The 22,741-nt window shown below is 39.7% G+C and overlaps 1 protein-coding gene across 2 annotated transcripts in view; it reads left to right on the top strand.

Moving 5' to 3' along the window:
- Positions 1-16,990: 16,990 nt before the first annotated feature.
- The window catches only part of LOC148019729 (pre-mRNA-processing factor 19-like), a 32,461-nt gene continuing 26,710 nt past the window's right edge, over positions 16,991-22,741 (top strand). For both annotated transcript variants that reach the window (XM_087699871.1, XM_087699870.1), the window contains exons 1-11: positions 16,991-17,198; positions 17,306-17,391; positions 17,482-17,553; positions 17,708-17,770; positions 20,200-20,286; positions 20,841-20,982; positions 21,063-21,190; positions 21,280-21,396; positions 21,498-21,593; positions 21,675-21,734; positions 21,822-21,896. In XM_087699871.1, the coding sequence (XP_087555997.1) occupies positions 17,186-17,198; positions 17,306-17,391; positions 17,482-17,553; positions 17,708-17,770; positions 20,200-20,286; positions 20,841-20,982; positions 21,063-21,190; positions 21,280-21,396; positions 21,498-21,593; positions 21,675-21,734; positions 21,822-21,896 (939 nt within the window). In that variant the 5' untranslated portion in view covers positions 16,991-17,185. The remainder of the gene's footprint in view (positions 17,199-17,305; positions 17,392-17,481; positions 17,554-17,707; positions 17,771-20,199; positions 20,287-20,840; positions 20,983-21,062; positions 21,191-21,279; positions 21,397-21,497; positions 21,594-21,674; positions 21,735-21,821; positions 21,897-22,741) is intronic.

Genomic DNA, 22,741 nt, shown 5'->3' with positions numbered 1-22,741 from the left:
TGACATCTTGGAAGAGTGAATGGGCATGGCTTTAATCGCATTAAAAATGATGAAGATCTCAAATCTCAGGGAAAAATTTGGGTGTAAGCATCACCTAGAAGCATAAATTCAACTAGATGTTGCATAGTTAGAGGCAAAGCACACAAATGGATAGCTACACCAATGACCTTTGGAGGGAGGGTAGTTGTTCTTAAATCCATGTTAATTGTAGTACTTATATTTATTGCAATGATAGATTATTTTAATAGTACGGCCTAGAACTCTATGGAGAAGCTCATGAGGATTTTCTCTGTAGTAGTGGGCACTTGATGGGGTCATGCAAGATATTAGGAACGTGGAATGGGCTAAAACAATTACATGTTTTGATGTGTAGAGGAGTGTTAATCAAAATCTTGGAATCTAAGGCTACTTGGGTGCACTGATATATGGAAGAAGAAGTGTGATGAGGATAAGTAGGTTGGTATTACTAGTAGGAGAGGTGAAAATGATTTGCATTAAGTCATATGGCTTTTGGAGGACCCTTTAAATATTTTAACTAGTAAATGTTCATCCTAGACTCTCTTTGGCACTCTTTAACAAAGGCATTAGACAATGGTTTGATATATTGGATCGGGTTGCCGTAAGGTGGAAAATTGTTGAAGTTATGTTTTGAGATTGTGCATCTCTTAAGTGCTTGGCATCTAATTGAGGAAAACTCATTTGGTATGCAAGAGAAAGAGCAACTTTAGTAGGCTAGGAGGACAACATAATTTCAAGATTCGGGATCATTGGAGAAAGAGTTTTCCCCAAATATATAGATGGAAAAGGAGGGTATAATCTATGTGAAATAAAACCCCATCCAATAGATAGAAACTATTGGTGTGGAATTTCTCATGAACATATACCTAAGTAGGGAGAGAGTTTCTAAATATTGGAAGATTTCCTCACTATGTGCCCTATGTAAAAGGTAGATGAATTTTATCTCCCCTCTCTTAGGAGTGCCAAGAGGTCAATGGCCTATGGGCAAATTTGAGGTGGTTGATAAGATTGGTTTTTGCAACAAGATTAACTAGAAGTCGATGCTCTTTAGGGACCTAGGAGATTTGAATAAAGTCTTTATAACACTCTAGAATGTAATTTAAGTTATATCATGATTAGATACATCTAAAGTATTGGAAATGACAATTGCTTTGGTAGAATGACTTTTATTAGCTTAGTTGACCATAAAGAGAAGTGTAAGGATGATATTTTGATAATCTTGAAGGCCTAAATAGGATGGAACCATTAATAAGGCAGGCCATAGAACCCTTATATAAGCTTTGTAAGCTTTATGGGAGTGCTCATGAGGCATTCACCACTCCTTGGCAAGATTTTGCAAATATTACGTGCTAAATGTTTCTCACATTATAAATTCTTTTGGTGATAATTTTGACCAATTTTCAATACTTTGCTTTGTTTATCATGTTGCTTTTCTAAATTCTAGATTTCATAAGTTGACATCATTTTCCAATGCAATTCAATCTCTTTGCAAGGCATTCTCTAGCATAATTACATGTCATTCACAAGCATTTAAAGCACTTTCTTTTTGTTGTATGTTATAAGATTTTCCAAGTCAATACAACCCTCAAGACATACATATTAGCCAATATATATTCACACAATGCATTGCATATATCCCCAACTTACAAATTGCTTTACCTTCTAAGACTTTAAACTAACTTGACCTATCCACTGTTGCAAGAACAATTGTTTTTTATGCAAAACAACAATTCTTACTTTGATGCATTCACTATGCCAAAACTCAAGGCCAACAAGCCAATCTAAGACGAGCAGTTACACTAAGTTATAGAAACGTGAATTATAAAACATTTTCAATTCAAGAGCATCAATAAGCTGACCAATAATGGCTTTATATACGCTTGGTATGATGTGAAGTTGCCCCCAAAAATCAAACATATTCTAAATCCAAAGCATCCACAATAGAACCAAATACCAATCAATAATGGTTCAAGGCACAAACATAATTTGTAAAAGCATTGTGCCAATATAGTGAAAGGTGAGAAGGATCGAAGCTTGCTTGGAAGAGCTATGGCGGGAGAGCAAGAGCAAGAAAGAGAGACACACAAAATGGGAACTCCAACAGTCACAATGTGTGACCGAGCCTTCATTTATTCAAACTATCACTAAAAGAATAAAGAATAAAGTGACGGTGATGGGCACCCGCCACTTGTAGTGTGCAATGGCGGGTACTATCAGTGTAGTAATACATGGGTGGCTAGGCAGAGGCACCTTTACCCCCAAAAACCTCCCACTTAAAGGAAAATCTGCCCAGTGAGGAGTGAAAAAAAAAAGACAATGCAATGTACACATGTACAATAGGATGAGGAAAAACATCATCTCATCCAACGCCCCATCAATCTCCTGAGAAAGGTAAAGTGCTCAATAGTGAGGCTTTTCGTAAGCAGATCTATAGGATTTTCATCAGTGGAGATCTTGACAAGGTCAATAGGCTTGTCCTCCACAACCCCACGTATAAAGTGATACCTCACCTCAATGTGTTTCGTCTTCGCATGGAAGACCAGATTCTTGGCTAGCTGAATAGCACTCATAGAATTCGAATGTAGCATAGCTATAGAATCAAACCCAAGGTCATGAACCAAATGGCCCAACCATATGGCCTCCTTTGCAAGCCTCAGTGGCTGCAACATACTTAGCCCCAGTGGTAGAGAGAGCCGTACACTTTTGAACCCTGGACATCCAAGAGACAACACCTCCATCATAGGTGAATACATAGCCAAAAGTAGACTTCCTACTATCTGCATGTCCTACATACTCAGAGTCTGTGTATCCCACAACTCTTGTATCATGGTTGCCATAGCAAATACACATATATGTTGTGCCCTTTAGGTATCTCATGATACCCTTCATGGCATCCCAATGCTTCTTGCTAGGTGTATCCATATAGCATGCCACAACACCAACTGCAAAGGCAATATCTAGATGAGTGGCTATCATGGCATACATCAAACTACCCATGATTGATGCATAAGGGATCTTGGCCATCTTGGCCGTTTCCTCATCTCTGCGGACAATCGGCCTATGAAACCTTCACATAAGAAGGTAATGGACAGCCAATAGGCTTTACATTTCCTACATGCGAAAATGCTCAAGGACTTTATGAATGCACTCCCTCTGGGAGAGGTAGAGTAGTCCCTGATGCCTATTGTGCTTAATGCTCATACCAAGAATGTGAGAGGCCTGTCCCAAATCCTTCATCTCAAATCTCTTCTTTAGCTGAGATTTAAGAGCATCTAGCTCATCACGAGCTTTCCTTGCTATCAACATATCATCCACATAAAGTACCAAAATAAGAAAGGAGCCATCACGGGCTTTCTTCATGTAAAGACACGGATCCATAGCACTCATGTTGTAGTCTATGACTGCAAGAAGGCATCAAACTTATGATACCACTCCTTGGGTGCCTGCTTCAACCCATAAAGACTTTTCTTCAATTTGCATATTAGGTGCTCCCTGCCAGGTTCTGCAAAGCCCTTAGGCTGCTCCACGTGTATCACATCATGCAAATCCCCATGCAAGAATGCAGTCTTAACATCCATCTGATACGTGTCCAAGTCAAGCTGCACGACTAAGGCCAAAACCAAGCGTAGGGTGGTCATCTTGACCATAGGAGAAAAGACTTCATCAAAGTCAACTCCATGGTAAGCATAGGGTGGTCATCTTGACCATAGGAGAAACGACTTCATCAAAGTCAACTCCATGCTCCTGTTTAAAACCCTTAGCAACAAGTCTTGCCTTATAAGCTGGCTTGGGGCTTCCAAGGGTACTTTTCAGCTTGTACACCCATTTGCATGGCAAAGTCTTCTTGCCCTGAGGCAATGCAACCAAATCCCAAGTCATATTCTTGTGCAAGGAATCTATCTCAGACTACATAGCCCTCTCCCAAGAGTGACTGTCACCCCTATGCATAGCCTCATCATAGGTGAGAGACTCTCCTGCATTTGTAACCAAGACATAATGCATCGAAGGCTCAAATCTATCAAGTGGACGTCTATCACTAGTAGATCGTCTCACGATAGGCTCTACGGATGGTCCAACACCTTGGCCATGTGTGCCAACTGCTACTGCAGGCTGTCCAACTAGCTGTGTAGAAGCACATGGCTCCTCCTGGAATATAACCTTGCATATCTCTACTACCTTCTCAAGCTGTCTATGCATATTGTCTTCATGGAAGACTACATCATGGCTGCATATGACTTTCCACGCTTGCAAATCCCAAAGACGGTAACACATCTCGCCTGCATCCCCATAGCCAAGGAAAATGCATTTGACACTCTTAGGATCCAACTTAGTATGCTTGTCTTTGGGCACATGGCAAAATGCCTCACATCCAAAGACACGTAGATGCATATAAGATGGAGGTTTCCTAATCCATACCTCCTCTACAACCTGGAAATCTAAGCCACTAGAAAGTGATCTATTTATGGCATGCACAACTGTATTGATTGTCCTAGTCCAAAAGCTTTGTGGTAAAGTTACATGGCTAAGCATACTACGTACACGCTCTTGGATGGTTCTATTCATCCGCTTAGCCACAAACCATTCTAGGGTGGGGTATAGGGGGCAATCAACTGACGGTTAGTACCCCTCTCGTCACATAGTTGCTCAAAAGCACATGACACATATTCTCCCCCATTGTCAGTCCTAAGGCATTCCAGCCTATGCCCACTCTGGTTCTCAACAAATGCAAGCCATCTCTGAAATACAGCCAATACATCTGACTTAAGCTTAATGGGGTAAGCCCAGACTTTACACGAGAAATCGTCAATGAACGTTACAAAATACTTTGCACCACCCATAGACTAACAGGGCATGGGCCCACAAACATCCAAATGTACCAATGCTAGGGGCTCACTCATGCATGTCCTACCAAACTTCTTATGTGTATTCCTAGTCTGTCTACCATAAAGACAATGCTCACATGAATCAAAACATGCATAGTCAAGGGGCAGTAAGTACTGCAAACCAAAATGCATTTTCATTCCCTTCAAGGACATATGGCCCAAATGGGCATGCCAAAGAGATACATGCGGGATGGAATCCACTGACAAAACATGGTCAACAAAGGACCCATCAACTACAAGATGATAGAGGCTACCAACTTTGGCACCTCTAGCAAGCACAAGTCTACCACGGGTGATCTTTCAGGCAGAATCCCCAAATGAAACATGAAACCCAGTATCATCAAGCTGCCCTACAGACATAAGACTGTGTGTAAGCGCAGGTACATGACGTACATCTTGTAACATAAAAGTACTACCAGTAGAGAACTGCAGCCGTACATCCCTAATGCCAACAATAGTAAGTGACATGTCATCACCCATGCGAACTAAACCAGTGCGATGGGAGTGGAAGTACTCACGGCATGATGTAACATGAAATGAAGTACTAGAATCCAAAAGCCAACACTGCACATACATAGAGTGAACATCGATCAACGACGTAGCATTATAAGAACTAGCTGCATGTATGTACTCTCCGTCGAAGTCATTAGTCTGCATGACATTTGTCTCCTCGATTTTCGCATTAGATTTCATAGGCATAATGATGCCATTAGAGGACTTTTCATGTACTTTGTCTTTCCCCTTCTCTTTGCGCTTCTCATTGCGCAACTCGTGACACTGTGGGCGTATATGACCCTTCTTGCCACAATGATGACATGTCACATTAGCGTTTCTCCCACAAGACTTGCTGTGCAACTTACCATGTGACTTAGACCTAGACTTCTACGAGTTTCTGCCACGGCCATTCCCGTGATCATTCTTGCCATTACCATCTCTGCCTTTAACAATCAAAGCACATGACATATGAGAGGCATCCAAGTTCTTACAATTGATCTCTTCCTGCAGAAGAGCACTCTCTACATCAAGCAAGTTTAAAATAGTAGCAAGAGAACATAAGGCAGTGCGGAATACATCCCATGACTCGCTTAGAGTCCCAAGCAATAACAATTGAGTAACCTCATCATTAAAGGTAATACCCTATGAAGTCAAGTTCTTGATAATAGCATGGAATTGGCTCAAATGAGCAGACATTGTCATATTCTCCTTCATGCGCAGGTCCATAAGCTGCTTCAACCAATATATCTGACTTGTTGGACTTTTCTTGTCATAGAGGTTCTTAATTTTATCCCAAAGCTACCAAGCACTTTGTGCTTCCTCAACCACATTGTAATGCACATGTTCAGTGAGAGATAAGATGAGGGTGGACTTACATAACTCATCAAGCACATCCCATTCATCATCAATCATAGTTTTGGACTGCTCGCCATGCATCCTTAAGGGCTTTATCTGCAATTTCTACACCAATACCTGCCAAACTTGGCTCTTATTGACATAATTTGTACCATCAAGCTTAGTGATGTTGAAGATAGCACTATCAGTGGAAGAACAACCCATAATGTAGTCCAAAACAATGTAGACAGTTCAAAAACTACTTGCTATTTGCTGCTATAAACAGCCAAAATACCACCAAAACCAAGGAAAAATGAACTAATAGCTAATGATGCTACCTACCAAGTACCATCAAAAGTACATAAAATCAGGATGATTCACCATGAAAATTCCACATCAGTCCATGCATAACTACTTGTTGTAATAAATTACAACCAGGTACAATGAGAGCAAACTATAGACAAAATCAATGCACCAAGTCAACCACTGACTATGAAAGCATAACCAGCATCAAGCAGGCATAAATCAACATATGACAGTCATACGGACATCGAGCAAATACCCAAGCATGTCAAACGAATCCATCAGTAAGCCAACACACCCCTTGTGTAATAGGGCAAAGTGTACACAAAACTGGCAAGACCTAACACAAACAGGTGTATGCTCAGGGAGTGCAAAGCCCAAATTAGTCCCAAGTACATGTATGTAGACCAGGGCATATCAACCATGCAACATCCAAGTGAAGAAGATCCTAATCTCGGAAGACTCAAGCTCAATAGCATAAACCACCTGCTCAATGTCTATCAAGCATCCAACGATGCTCCCAGTGGCACAAAAGCTATATGGATCAAGCCAAGAAACTCAAGAAAGGCATATGAGAGCACCAATGACAAAAGATCCAAGACCAGACATCAATAAGACATCATGAGCATATAGGCTCTATAGCCTCCAATTAGAGCATCCATAGACATCAAGTGTATCCCAAATACAACTTTGGCAAGCCAAGAAAGATCCCAAGTAAGTGCTGGGAATCCAGATGCAAGCCAAGACAAGGCACTAGTAGCAATCCGCTCCAAACAATAATGTAACTAGCATGTAGTAGTGGCATAGGCCAAGCATGTCAAGACCGGTCAGACATAAGTAACATAGATGCCATATGTACATCCAAGACGGAGCATCAAAAGCATTCCAAAGCTGAGCTCAAGCTCAAATAAAGATCTGGAACGAAAGACAAGCTCGATGTCGGACCTCGAAGGTCAATACTTCATTACATATCCCAAAGACATAGCTCAATAAACTAATAGGCATAACCAAACATGAAGTAGTAGGCTTTAGGCCATTGTTGTACAGCAGTGATTTATTGTTCAAAATTGAGTATTTTCAGCAACAAAATCAGTCCAAAATGATGGCATAATATGTGCCTTGCATCCCCCAAACAATCGAGCATTAATAGGTACCAAATTGGTTAAGTAGAAGTGCCCAAACAAGCATAGCATTAGATGCCAATGTTACTTTTGCATAACATGACCGTGGGACTGCTATAAACAGTCCTGGGAATGTACAGATCTAACCCAAATCTGATGCCAATGATCAAGGAGGCTTCAACACATGTTAGAGATCATTGCCAAGGGCATTACCAAGCTCGAAGAAGCATGACATAGCCCTCACTGAGGAGTAGGTGTGTTGTTGTAGTATGCTGTCCAAATCAACCAAAAAATTTGTGTAAATTTATTGATGTATGCTTCTGCTATAGTGCATCCATGTGGCCTCAATGGCAATGATTAGAGGCTCCAAGGGGTGCCCAAGGAGGCACACAACAAGCCTCAAGTGCCCAAATGCAAGAGGGAGCAAGATACAAGCTCCAAGAGTTTGAGCTATGGCTGCCCTGATTGACTACAACCTGAGTACTGAATAAAAGCACTGAAAGAACACTTCAATACCTCTGTACCAATGCCCTGAGGGTGCCTCAATAGGCCGGGAAGCCGGGGAGTGACGGGAGCTCAGGAAGGTTGGCTATGGCTATCGGGAAGGAGACCCAATGGTGTGGGTATTTGAATGGAAGCTAAGAATGCCACGAACCAAGCTCAGGAAGTCAGGAAGCCTTGCTTTGATACCAGTTGAAAGGCAAGAAGAATCGAAGCTTGGTTGGAAGTGAGCTATGGCAGAGAGCAAGAGCAAGAAGAGAGAGAGACAAAAATGGAAACTCCAACAGTCACAATGTGTGACTGGGCCTTCCTTTATTCAAACTGTCAGTAAAAGAATAAAGAATAAAGTGACGATGATGAGCGCCCACCACTTGCAATCGTGCAGTGGTAGGTATTGTCAGTGTAGTAATACACGGGCGGCTAGGCAAAGGCACCTTTACCCCCAACAAATATGTGCTAATCTTGGGTCTTCCAATAGGCATAATTCATACCATCAAGCTTAGTGATGTTGAAGATAGCACTATCAATGGAAGAAGATGCCATACTGCAATCCAAAATGGTGCAAATAGTGCAAAATTACTTGCTGTTTTCTACTGTAAACATCCAAAATACCACCAAAACCAAACCAAAATGACCGCGAACTGATAGCTAATGATGCTGCCCACCAAGTACCATCAAAAGTACATACAATCAGGATGATTCAGCATGAAAATTCCACATTAGTCCATGCATAACTTCTTGCTGTAATAAATTACATCCAAGTACAATGAGAGCAAATTGTACGCAAAATGAATTCACCAAGTCAACCACTGACTATCAAAGCATAACCAACATCAAGCAAGCATAAATCAACATGCGATAGTCATACGGACATCGAGCAAACACCCAAGCATGTCAAATGAATCCGTCAGTAAGCTGACACACCCCCTGCGTAATAAGTCAAAGTGTACACAACACTGGCAAGACCTAACACAAAGAGGTTTATGCTTAGGGAGTGCAAAGCCCAAATCAGCCCAAGTACATCTGTGAGGACCACGGCATATCAACCATACAACATCCAAGTGAAGATCCTAGTCTCAAGTATCCGAATGCTCAAGTAGCATAAACCACCTTCTCAATGTCTATCAAGCGTATCAAGATGCTCCCACTGGCACAAAAGCCATAAATATCAAGCAAAGGAGCTCAACAAGGGCATATGATAGCACCAATGCTAGAAGATTTAAGATCAAGCATCAATAAGACCTCATGAGCATATAGGCCATGTAGCATCCATACATAACATCCATAGACATCAAGTACATCCAAACTGTAACTCTTGCAAGCCAAAAAATAGCCAAACTAAGCCCCAGGAAGTCAAATGTCAAGCCAAAGCAAGGCTCAGTAGCATCCAACTCCAAATAATGTAACGAGCATGTAGTAGTGGCATAGGCCAAGCATGTCAAGACCGGTCAGACATAAGCAAAGTACATGCCATAAGTATAGCAAAGATGAAGATCCAAATGATATGTGAAGCAAGCTCAAGCTCAACCAATGATTCAAGAGCAAATCCAAGCTCTATGTCGATCCCTGAGAGTCACTACATCAATGTATACATCTAAGACAAAGCCCGAATGCAATAGGCATATCCAAACATAAGCAAAAGAGCTTCAGCCTTGAATATTTCAACAGCAAATAAATGTCCAAAACTGAGCAAATAGTGGCTCAATCCAAGCTCAAAACCATAGGCATACTTTCCCATATGTATAGGCACCAACCGGGCATAATCGGGCATCAAATGACTATGTAGCATGAGCATAAAGTGTAATGATAGGGGGAATGCCCTGTTTTGGGCTGCCTATGGATTGTGTAAAATAGCCAATGACTAAGCAAATTCAGCCCCAAAAGCATCTCACATCATAGGCATACACTCCCCTAGCATTCACGGAGCATTCGAGACCAACCGAGCAACGAATGTCAATGCCAACCAAGCATAAACATAAAGTGCTCATGTAACAATGTTTGTGGCTGCTTGTGGATTGTGAAAAAAATTCCTAGACTAAGGTAAATCAATCCACAAATCAATGCCAATGATAACCACTAATGTCGAGCATCAAGGGGGTGTTCCCAAAGTGCCAAATGAAGTGTTTTCAAGCTGCCAATGAGTGCCAAGGGAGGGTTGAAGTAAAAAACGAATTTTTTGTAGATCTTCAAGTTGGCCCAAACTAATATGGGGCTTGTGGAAGGGCTGGGCAAGGTCAAGGAAAGGTTGGGGGAGTAGTCAAGGACCCCCAAGAGCTCCCTCTTGAAGGGCAAAGTCACCAGTAGAGAGTAGGCATCACAAGAAGCAAGAGGACATGGCTGCCCTACTTCACAAAACCTGTGGACTAAAGTAAAATAATAAAATAGAGACCCAATACCTCTAAAGAAATGCCCTGAGGGTGCCCAAATGAGCCAGGTAGGTGCTCGGGAAGCCGAGGAGTGACGGGAGCTCGGGAGAGTCGGCTATGGCTGCTAGGAAGGAGACCCAATGAGTGTAGGTAATCAATAGGAAGCTGAAGGAGTCATGGACCAAGCTTGAATGCTCAAGAAACCACACTTTGATACCAGTTGAAAGGTGAGAAGGATCGAAGCTTACTTGGAAGAGCTATGGTGGGAGAGCAAGAGCAAGAAAGAGAGTGACACGAAATGGAAACTCCAACAGTCACAATGTGTGACCGGGCTTTCCTTTATTCAAATAGTCACTAAAAGAATAAAGAATAAAGTGACAGTGATGAGAGCCCGCCACCTTCAGTGTGCACTGGCAAGTACTGTCAGTGTAGTAACACATGGGTAGCTAGGCAAATGCACCTTTACCCCCCGACATATAGTGGCAATATTCAACATTCAATTATTCAAAGGATCATCTCAAGTTAGCATGTATATCAAGCCAAAATTCTAGAAGTCACCATGTAGCTTGAATTTTAAAGATTAGAACAAAGTTTGCACATATATATAGCTAAGTTGCCATAATTATCCATGCTACTTATAGTAATTCATATTACATGCCACTTTGTTGTTGGATGCATTATTATCATGAACCATCACATTCTTCTATGAGGATTTTAAGATCCTATATTACTAGTGTGAATATTTAGTCCCTTGTACACATAAAAGGCTTAATTTTTGTTATTGATTTTGGGTTTTGTTATCCTTTATATCGTAGCACTTATATCGAGATGCATTACTATTAGTAGTGTTAATGATCCATTAGAAGGCAGTGGCCATGAGCATCATGTTCATTATGCATAAATCCGATCTTAATGATCTAAATTTTGTATTTGCTAGATGGAGCCTCTAAACCTAGCTCTACTATACCATGGTGAGATGAGTGCTTGCATGAGGGAACTATTCTTGAGCCATGACTATCCAAGAAGGCCCTATGCTACAAATTCTTGGCACTTAAGCTACATGCCAAACTTGATTGGCCCAATCTTTTTGTTCACTATCCATAAGGTTTGATTCATTTGAGTCCCAATACACCCAAGTATGATGCCAAAAATTCACTCTAAAATTGTTAGCATTGCAAACATAAGAATCCATGTAATCAGAAGTCTTATTTTAATACTTTGGGAAACATCCATGCTTACAAGACTTCTTCAAAAGCACAAGTTGAGCAACCTATTTTCCAGAAATCCATGCTTATACTTCCACACTTGACTTGGGGGATGTCTAATATGTGCTTGCATGGGCTTTGACTTGCTTATCATTTTTGGACAATAAAAGCAATGGGTGACTTCTTACAATATATATTTATTTAGTTTTAGTTAAAAGAATCTAAACAAAATTAACTTGCAAAACTTGCATAGTGAGAGTGGCTTATTACAAGAGTGACATTTAGTGGCGTTCCACTGTTACTTTGATTACCTTGAGAGGCCAAATCAAAATTGCAAATAAGGTCCTTAACTTTCTTCCAGGAGGAGAGGTTGATGAAACATAGTGCTAGCACTAGCGAATGACATTTGGATCAGGGCATGTACGATTGCATCATTTTTTCTTATGCATTGCTTCTGACTTCTACCTTGAAGCCAAACCACTTTTCCATCAATGTGTGAAGGGTGATGCTCATTGTCGCATCAAACTTATGTCCTTCTTTATGATAGCCACAATCCATGACCATAATTTCATTGTATCGATCGATTAGTAAGATGTAAAACAACATTTTATTTATGTCATCACCAGGTTGGATTGTTAATTACATGTGGAATGTTGGATGGTCACTTCCTTGGCACGATTTCACATAATGTTTGAGGATGTTGCTTGGGATCTAAGAATAAGTGCTACTAATAATAGTAAGTAATCAAACTTCCTACCTTGATATGATATCAAAGCTTACAAAATGGAGTGTTAAATATTTTAGACAATGATTTCTTAATAGTGGTGTGAATATGGGCACAATAGATCCTTCACATGGAGGGAACATCGCCATAATGGTCTATAATGTCCTCACCCATCATTTTGAACTTTTTCAACACTATGATATGATTGAGGAAAACTATCCTCATGATTAGGTGTTGAAGGTCTAAAGTAGTAGAGGTTTTGTTCAAGAATAAGGAAGAGGACATGGAGATTTCCCTCTTGGCAAAGCATTTGCTTATTTTTAGCAAAGGAAGACATAGGTTCCTTATTTATAAAATCCACTAATTTATCAAAGTCAAGATTAAGCTTTTTGGCCCACAACATCTTATAGAGAGGTTTATATCATGCCTTCTAAATGGTGGTTGATAGAAGGTTTGGATTCATAAATAGAAACGAGTGACTAACAACTAGATCATAGGGAATATACTTTTGTAGGTTACTTGATTAAGTACCAACCCTTTAAACTCTAGAGATAGCTCATTCTTGGAGCTTCAAGATTCTATCATTTTCATATGGATTGAGAACCATAGTTTTTTGTATGGCTGACTTGATCCATTATTAGGGCATGATGGCTTGTTTATATATGTCTTGCAAGACTCTTTCCATAATGCACATGATGGAGGAAGGTAGCATCAACTACCAAGTAGTTCTTTGGGACGTACCTCAATATTCCCTTGATATGTTCCTTATCATATCGTGACCCTTATATCTTGAATGGCAAAGCTTGCATTTTCATAAGCAATAGCTTTCACTCATAGTGAACATTGTAAAAATATTCATTTTCTTAAACTAGGGAGCATTTACAACGATATTAATACAATAAACTCATTGAAGTTAAATCATAATGGTGGTAAAATCTACAAAAGGAAATTGACAAAATTCATATGGTTAAGATGGAATAACAATTTATTAATGCTATCAAAATACATAAAGGTAAATATTTTCAACATCCTCAAAGGATGCTATCAACTTTTTGAGCATTCTTCAAACAACTAGGAATGACCTAGCTATCTTCCCTATGTGATTACAAAAAGAGCATATACTTTAGCAGTGACTTTGTGCAAAATTAAGTCCAATAGCTCTCCTCTTTCTTTCCTTCTACCAAATAACATATCATTCTTGCATATCCAAATCGAATTATCCATAACAACTCTAATGATAGGTCACACTTTACAAGCCTCATGAATCATCATCAATATTTCATTTATTGCCCCAAGAAGGCCTATTTCCAAATAATGCTATGACGATGAACAATGTCTTTCATGAACTTAATTCCAATTGTGAGAAATTAGAATCAACTATGGAGGATAGAGAGACAAGATAATGACTATGGGTGAGTTGAAGTAAATAAAGTAGAGTGTACTTGTTGAAGTGAAAAGATAGAGTGAAGGTACAACCTAAGTTAGAGTTGACCTAACTAGCCCTCCACCAAACTAATTAGAGTTAAGCTAACTAACTCTAGTCCCTATTGTCACTACTTTTAAATGTGAAGACACTAAGTACACACACACGCACACACACACAAAAGTGACACTATTGAGTGTCCACACCACATGAATTACATGGACACTACCCAAAATTGACAAACTCTAACACCCCCGTTGAAGAGTTGGGCAAGTTAGAAGACAAATAATAGTGTGCTTCGACCCACTTAGCATTAGCCATGAACCTTGCCCACACAGAGGCGATACACTGATTTTGGATTTTTCATCCCATCGCCTCGAGCATATGATGTCTTGCCACTCCAAACGTTCAAGGGGTTACCTTTATCACTATTTTGGACTTTTCATCCCATTGCCTTGAGCATATGATGTCTTGCCACTCCTAACCTTTGAGGTTACCTCTATCATTACTTTAGCCAACCATTTCCTTATTAGAATGGTCCATGGTTAAGTCACCCCCATTCTCCTTATTAGGAAGAATATTAGCATCTTGACCTTGTCCTTCATCCTTGGGATATTTATTGCCCCTTATGCTTGCTATGTCATGATCACCATCCAAATAGTTAAGCTCCATCCCCACTAGCCAAACCATTGGTTCCACAAGAATGTGCCAAGTTCTATTTCCACTCTTTGCCACATTAACATGCCAAAATCGATCAACATAGCCAAGAAGACAAACAGAAACTAACATCATCCTCAATACCATAATTTGGCTTTGAAATCGAGTGATACCCCTTCCAATGCATGATTTGGTCATTCAATTTGCACTATAGCTACTTAATCCTTTACTCCATTGTGCTACCCACCCCTAATGGCAACCAAAGTAGTTCAAAACTTAGGTCGGCCTTACGTCTCTAAAACACATTTGTACTAGTCACTCATTAGGCTCCCTCCTACTTAATGGAATCATCTCCATCTTGTCTACACTATTCTTGACATTGATAGTTCAAACGACTATTGATAAACCTTAGTTAGACCCTCTAGAAATTACTTTTCTATAGTTACTATATTCAAGTTGTCATCGACAAAAATTATGCTATGCACTATTGGTGGTTAGGCCCTAAAGGAACAACAAATGAGCAATGGGTTACCCTTGCCTTATTGATCATAGTAAGAAGAATGATTTTGAAAACATGCCATTGATATATACCATAGTCATGGCATTTATCAATTTGAGGAATCTTTCACTAAAGCCCATAGCCCTTATCACCTTTGTAAATAAAATGCTAGACGATTCAGTCAGATGCCTTGTAAAAATCCATATTTATGAGAATAAAATTTGCCTACATGCTTAGTGCATGATCCATAGAGAATGTCAAATTTAGGATTGCATGCTAAGTCCTTCTACCTTGCACAGGCCTTGCAAAAAGCCATGCTGGCATGGGTGTACTATCCTACCTAGCATTAATTTGATCCTATGTTCCAATACTTTAGCCATTACCTTATATGATACATTCAACATAGTTAATGGCCTCCACTACATCAACTTCATTTAGCCCTCTATAAAATGCCTTAGAGAAGCACCCTCCTTCTTTATCTAATTTAACCATTTGCACAACTCTTAGAGCACTTTGATTGGAACTTTGTATGGGCCCAAGGACATGCCTCTCTTCATCCTTTCCACAACATATTTGGGTTATGGCTCAGTGAGGGATGCTCCAATAGTAGACCTTCCTTTCTATATATCAATTGTGTTAAGTAAAGTATAATTTATCATTGACATCAAAGGCAATAAAAATAATTATCAACTTCTTGGATCTCTGAAGATCTTCCCCACTCTCGCCTTCTAGTACTAACATGTTTCCCTCACCATGAGAGTGATTGGCTTCCCATAGTGTCATATTCCAATTGTTGAGGAGAAATGCATTGTCATCATTCACTACTCTCCCATATCTTTCCATAACATTGCTCTCTCTACAGAGCAATTTTGCCCATAGATAGATATGAGCATGACCTTTGGATTGCCAATTTGGATACTAACCACCATCATACTCCCATCCCCTCTCGCCTATATTACTCAACTTTATTAATGTCTTTGATCAAAGGCATCATTCTGCCCTTACCTTGTTTGTAGTGATCACTAAAATAGTGGGTTACTCTTGTTTTATTGCTTCTTCCTATCCTAGCTTAATGTCTTACAAAGCAATAACATTTGGCTTCTACTTCTTTAGAATTGCATAATAGAGGTCCTTCTTGAGCCCACTTCCTAGCCCTTTGACATTCCACATAATCATTATTAGCCTATTGAACCTTCAGGGTGTAGTCTCCATCATCACAAGCTACTCCTATTCCATCCAAATTTGTGAAATAGTTTTTGTCCACCAACGGCTTGCATTCTAGCTTCTTAAGAGAAAGCTTCCACTTATTTCCCTATAGCCTCTTATTCCATGGAGGCATATTCTCCTTGTTTGCATGCTTGTTTTTGTTTCCAACCTCCATGTGTGCTAAGGGGAAGATGGATGCCACTCGTTCCAAATACTAATGGGAATTGAAGCCACCACTCATCGTGGCTCCATACCCCTCCACTCCACCACTCTCCAAAACTTGAAAGCCCTATTATTGTTTGTTCTTTGCCTCATATTTTGGTAGTTTTTAGGATTGTTAATTGCCTTTTGTAGTGACAATTATGCTAAGCCACATCCTTAAAGGATGATGTACATATTTATATTTACTCTTAAGTAGAGTTGTAGAAGTATCTTTGCCACATAATGGTGAAAATATGTATTTCTACTGATATGATGTCGAGCAACACGAGCAATGAGAAGATCAATAATGCTAATCTCCTTTGCTGTGGAAGTTGCATCTTTTACACAATCGCGTTAACCATCACATAGTAGAAAGGAACAATCACACACACACACACACACAAACACACACACACACACACACACGTGCGTGCGTGCACACACATAATGCATCAAATTTTGAGATGATTGTGATTGGGGGTCATTCCAATCTTTGGAAAAGATTATCACATATACTTCATGTCTTCAACACTGTAAACCACTTGTTCCTAGAGGCCATTAACTTTGGCCTCCTGGGATTTGAAAAAATAAACCTCTAATGCATTTTTTTGGGGGTCGATTTTCTGCAACTGTGTGGCGTCTCTGCTCTCTCCAGGCGCCCTAAGCGTTTCTTCGTCTTCGTCCTCGTCTTCGTCTTCTTCGGCGCGAGTGTTCTCGTTCCTGCCCTTGCTACGATCAGCTGCCCCAAGATGCTCTGTGCAAGTAAGCGCTCCTCTCTCAATTGTGCGGTTTTACTTGTGAACGAGCTTGGATTTTCCCTGCATTATTCCGGAAACAATACAGTCCTCGTTCTCTTTCCGAATGACCAGTATCTGGAACCACGCCTGAGGAGCCTGTCGTTTCCAGTCGCTCTGGCCTGCTTTTCGAGAAACGGCTTATCGAAAAACATATCGCTGTGAGTTTCCCAACCTGAGGACTTAGGGTTCCCAGCTATTACTCTCGCCGTTTGAGTAGGTTTACTGGTTACCTTTTTTTATATCAACAGGAATATGGCACTTGTCCAGTCACAAAAGAGAGCCTCTCGCTTGAGGATCTTATCCCTCTTAAGGTCAACAAGGTATGGAATGTCTTTGCAGGAGATTGATGCCTTGCCGCCTCTCTATCTCTACTCAAGCTTATGAATTGCAAAAGTTGACAGTAGGACCATTTTAGTCTTCAGTTTTGAATGTATCACAATTTGCTTGTCTATGAGTTTGTTTCCATGTTAACAGGCTGTCAAGCCACGGCCATCACAAGCAGCCAGCATACCTGGAATGCTTGCAATTTTTCAAAATGTGAGTAATATGAACATTATTGGTCAGTATTATGAACTCGAAGAAGTGAAGCTTATGTGTGGGGTTTGTATGCATCCATATGTCTTTTGGGTTTGCCTGTTTGCTGATAACGTGGGATTGTTGGGTCAAATTTAGTTCTGTTAAGTAGCTGGTTAAGTGTGGACAGTCCAATTGTATAGATGCTGTTTTCTAGCTCAGTTGTTTGCAAATGAGCTGTACAGTACTACTTTTTTTGTGAAGATCAACTTTCTTGGTACATGCCTTTTGGGAATAGCACTTGGGTGCAAGTGCACTGTAATAATTGGTGTTTCTGATTGTAAATTGTTGCCCTTAAAGTTGAAATGCATGAAATAGTTACACTATTATAGAGATGCATGTAGAACAATAGTGTTCCATTTCTGTGCATATCTAAACCATTGAACCTCCTTTAGTGTATTTTGCAATCGGTGCAGGATTGTGCTTGAATTTCTTTGATAGTTCCTTTTGAGGTGCTATTTCCATTTTTTGGGGACTGTGCTTGAATTTCTTTGATAGTTCCTTTTGAGGTGCTATTTCCATTTTAAGGAAAGTTTTTCTTTGTAGCACCTACCTTTTCATTTCACTTTGTTAGCATTGTTTGGTTTGGCATATATTTTTAAATTTTAATATAGCTAGTTTTATGGAGTCAGGAGCCAATTAGTTCAGCTTAAGATCACTTTTTAAAACTCTCTTTTTCCTTTAGAACAAAATATTTAAAAGGCTGGAACGAAAGGGAAAATTTCTCTGTATCACACCAATATGCACTTGTTGCACGCTAACTTCCAGTTCGTTTCTTTGGGCTTCCATCTAGTGAGATTTCATAACTAGGGACCAGTGTGGGAGTTGAGTGTAGACTACAGTGCCTTTTCCTTCTACATTATTACATACTAAAACGCTTTTTCTTTCAGGGCAATAATTATGCCCTTTAAGTGTCTGAAAGTTATTAGTAGCTTTGCTTTTCCCATAACATGGTGCATGGAGTTGGTCTTGCAGCTTGAAATCATCAGTCAAGCTAATAATCTCCATCCCACCACCCCCCACTGGGTCCCTTCCCTCTTATACTTGCCTTTCTTAACTCCAACGAAACTGTCTCCCATTCATAAGAATTGTATGAGGCCTTCTATTTCTGAAACTTGATAAACTCAAATTTGGTATCTTATCTTGTTCTGGATCATTTCAAAGGCTTCCTGTCTCAATTTGATAAACGCAAATTCGGTGTTTGATATTGTAGTAGATCATTAAATGATCCACTAAGTTTCAAAGATTTCCATGATTATGCAGTTTCATTTCTTTATAGCCATGTAGTTTTCTTTGGCTTGACAGTCTTAGTTAGCATTGTTTATTTTTTTGCTAATTTAAGTAAATTTCCTTTCTGATTTGTTTCTTTTATTTCTTGATGGACCAAAGCACTTGACACACCCACTTGATGTTTGGATGATTCTTGTCTATCATTCACCTGAGCATGGGTTCATAGAGCATATGGCCCAATTTATGCATCACAATCTCATGTTGTACATCTTCAAGCTTTCTAAGGTCTAACCATGTTTGTCTTGTTGGCTGGTAGTCTTATGACCCTCATGGCATTTGACCATTGTCACTCCATTTGTCAACCCTTGGGTCATATGCTGACCATGTCATTCAAGTCCTTGTGAGACCTTTTACTTAGGATGTGCTGTTGGATCTGCTTGGATCCCACTTCATTTTTCATTCTGATGTGTGTATTTTAGAACATTCTGGTTCTTTAACTCAGTGTTAATTTTTTTCATAACTTAATAGCAAAACAGGTTTTAAGATCAGGATCCTACAATTTGAAGACGATTTGCAAGTTGGACTTTACAGTCAAATTTCACTTTTTTTGTTACACAAGGGCTATCTTGAAAAAGAATGCAATGAAGCTTATGAATACATGCCAAATGGATGATTACTGCTTTTGGCATGGGGAGAGGTTGTATGCAGAGCTTGAGTCCCGGTCTATTTTCCCTTTGGCATCCTCAGGAAATGGTTCCAAATCTTTGTTTTTCCAAAAATTGCTCCATATTTTCTGCAGGGATCCCTAAGCGACTAGAAATATTCAGTCATAGTTTCATAGAACACAATTAGTAGACGAACCCATGGGAAATGCATTTTTAGTTTTTCAAGTTGATTTACCCGTCAGATCTAGTGCTCATCGCGTTAGACGACCAAGATGTTGAATTATCAAGTGACAGGTGTACATGCTTATTGCTGCCATTGTCCTCTTGCTTTTATAGTTCTCATGCTAATTATCAAAAGAAAGATCTCTATAATTGTACTTATTCCCCATGTCTCACTGTTTGACATTCATGAATATTGGTTTTAATTTACACCTTATCTCTATCCTTTGTTATTTTTCTCATTTATACTAAAGAAAACCTCTCTCCTTACATTGACAGGAGTGGGATGCTGTGGTCTTGTCCAACTATGCCCTAGAACAACAACTGCATACTGCCCGGCAAGAGCTTAGTCACGCATTATATCAGGTGATCATAAGTTCAAATTGTTAAGTATGGGTTGTTCAAAGCTCATGATCTTTAACTAGATTGATGAGACCTTGTGACCGTTAAACTCTAATTTGTAGCATGCTTCAAGCAGAATTTGGGCTTTTACAGCCCTGTTGTTTATGTATGTACGCTTTCATGAATCGTGACTTCTCAAACCATTCAATGACGTGTGACCTCACTTAAGTCATAAGTTTCTGATCTATTCTAGTTGTAGTTTTTCTTAGATTAAAGGATTCTTGTAATCAGGCTTTGTTTGGTCCAAAGGATTGTTTATGCAATTCTTTCTGTTTGCAAGTTATTTCTATTCGATTCAGGCTGAGTCATAACCATTTGACATTCATGCACCCAGTAATTATAGTCATTACTATTTGGTTTAGGCTGAGGCCGGGGTTCACGTGTTACAGAGTCTCACTTGCTTACTAGACAGGATCTTGTCTTCAAGCTCTATCTGAGAAAGATGTTATCATGCATAGAATAAGCTTGCTTGTAGTTTAGCCATGAAAAAGCAAAAACAAACTTATGGTTTTCTTCAGCATGATGCTGCCTGTAGGGTTATTGCAAGAATAAAGAAGGAAAGGGATGAGGCGTACGCTTTGCTTGCTCAAGCAGAAAGGCATTTGCCTGCTCTACCAAGTTCTGTGCCAAATACACCAGCATTGAGCAATGGGAAACGAGGTTTAGTTGGTTGACATTAGTTTTTGTGGTTTAGCAACCATATTGTGCATTCATAAAATGACATTAAGTTTGCTGCATAGTGGCCCAAGATGAAGAGGAAGAAGCTGCAGCACCCGGCAAAAGAGCGCGTCAAGGAATCACTCCTGAAATCATAAAAGAGCTCACTGATTGTAACGCCAGGTTGTCCTCTCAGAGAAAGAAACGCCAGGTTTGTTTGAAACTCATCACAATTACTTTTCTTCTCCTCCTAACTTCCTTTGAGTTTCTTACTGACATGGTGTGCTCTTTACAAACCAGGTTTCTCAAGATTTAGCTCCTCCTGAAGCTCTTGAGAGGTATACACAGCTCTCAAGTCATCCTCTTCATAAAACAAGCAAACCTGGCATTTTGTCTGTAGATGTACATCTTGAGAAGGTACGTTCCTTCCAAACTTCTTATTAGGTCATCTCCTTTGTAGATTTTGATTCCTTATTTTATCTTTGCTTATTGATTTCAATGCTTTGGATGTATACTAGGATTTGATACTGACTGGAGGAGCAGATGCAAGCGTTGTTGTGTTTGATAGGTCCTCTGGGGAGATAGTGTCCACTTTATCTGGGCACAGCAAAAGGGTTGGTTTTGACTTTTTACCTTGTTGTATACTAGAAATATTATTTGTTTGAGTGTGCTGATGTAGAGTGGGTTGGATGCAGGTTAACAGTGTTAAGTTTGTGCCTCGAGATGGATTTGTTTTGACAGGTTCAGCTGACAAGGTCAAGAAAATGCGCATATTTTCTGAAGGTTTTCTTTAGTTTCTCGTTCTTGTATATGTGATTCTGACCTAGGGAAGAAATTTCCAGACTGTCAAAATATGGCAAGGAAAGGACGACAGAGTGTACGAGTGCAAGCATACTTTACGAGATCATACGGCTGAGGTTTGGGCTATGCTACTTTTTTGAAGGTGGATCAGTTCTTTTGAAGTGTTTTGATGAGCTCCTACCAAAGGCACTCCATGAAGCTTAAAAGTGCTACTCTTTGTTTGCTGTTACTTCGAGTCAGCTGTCGCAGTGCTATTCTGGCAGTTTTATATCAGTTGATTCAATGTACCTTAGTTATGTTTGTCAATTTGTAGTAATTCTTCTCCTTCCAGCCTAAGACTTTTCTAGTTTATGTGAGATATATCCAGCTAATATCTTTAGCATAAGAGTATTTGAAGCACCTGCTTGAAAGTGATTTTCTTAAGTGAGCCTGGGACTCGGAACTCCTCTTTCTACTCTGTGCCTCGACCTCAGTTTGTCCTTGTTTCATCTTCCGCTGTAGGGGTGTATGGAACCAATCCTTAGCTTTCCATATTTCAGCATGCTCACATTCAGGATGTTTATAGTATTTGGTCTCATTGATATCATACTCACCTGTATGTATCTGACTTGTCTAATTATTTTGGATGTGACCTTATCAGCAAGAAATTGTCTTGATGTCCTTTTAGTTTTCTTGAGATTTATTCTTCTTTACTTTACCAGGCCTTAGACTAATAAGCGCTCTTGCTAGTAAAGTTTAAATGGTTGTTTCTTCTCAAGAGGCATGTTCTTATGTTAAAGTTTTGAGGATCTAAAATGATTTCCATCTTGATATACATGAAATCCGTTAGGGGGCAGATTTGATGAAGGAACACTGACCTTTTTGTATTATCAATCTGTTCTGAATTTTCTGTAAACAACTTATTAGATAAATTATGAAGTGCTTTGTACTGGTTGAAATGCTACTTTGCGTATTGTGTCCT

This window comes from Lygodium microphyllum, chromosome 19 (genome assembly GCF_053477565.2).
Source record: "Lygodium microphyllum isolate KBCC chromosome 19, Lygodium_microphyllum_v1.1.10, whole genome shotgun sequence".
NCBI lineage: Eukaryota > Viridiplantae > Streptophyta > Polypodiopsida > Schizaeales > Lygodiaceae > Lygodium > Lygodium microphyllum.
This window is presented reverse-complemented; position numbering and strand designations above follow the sequence as displayed.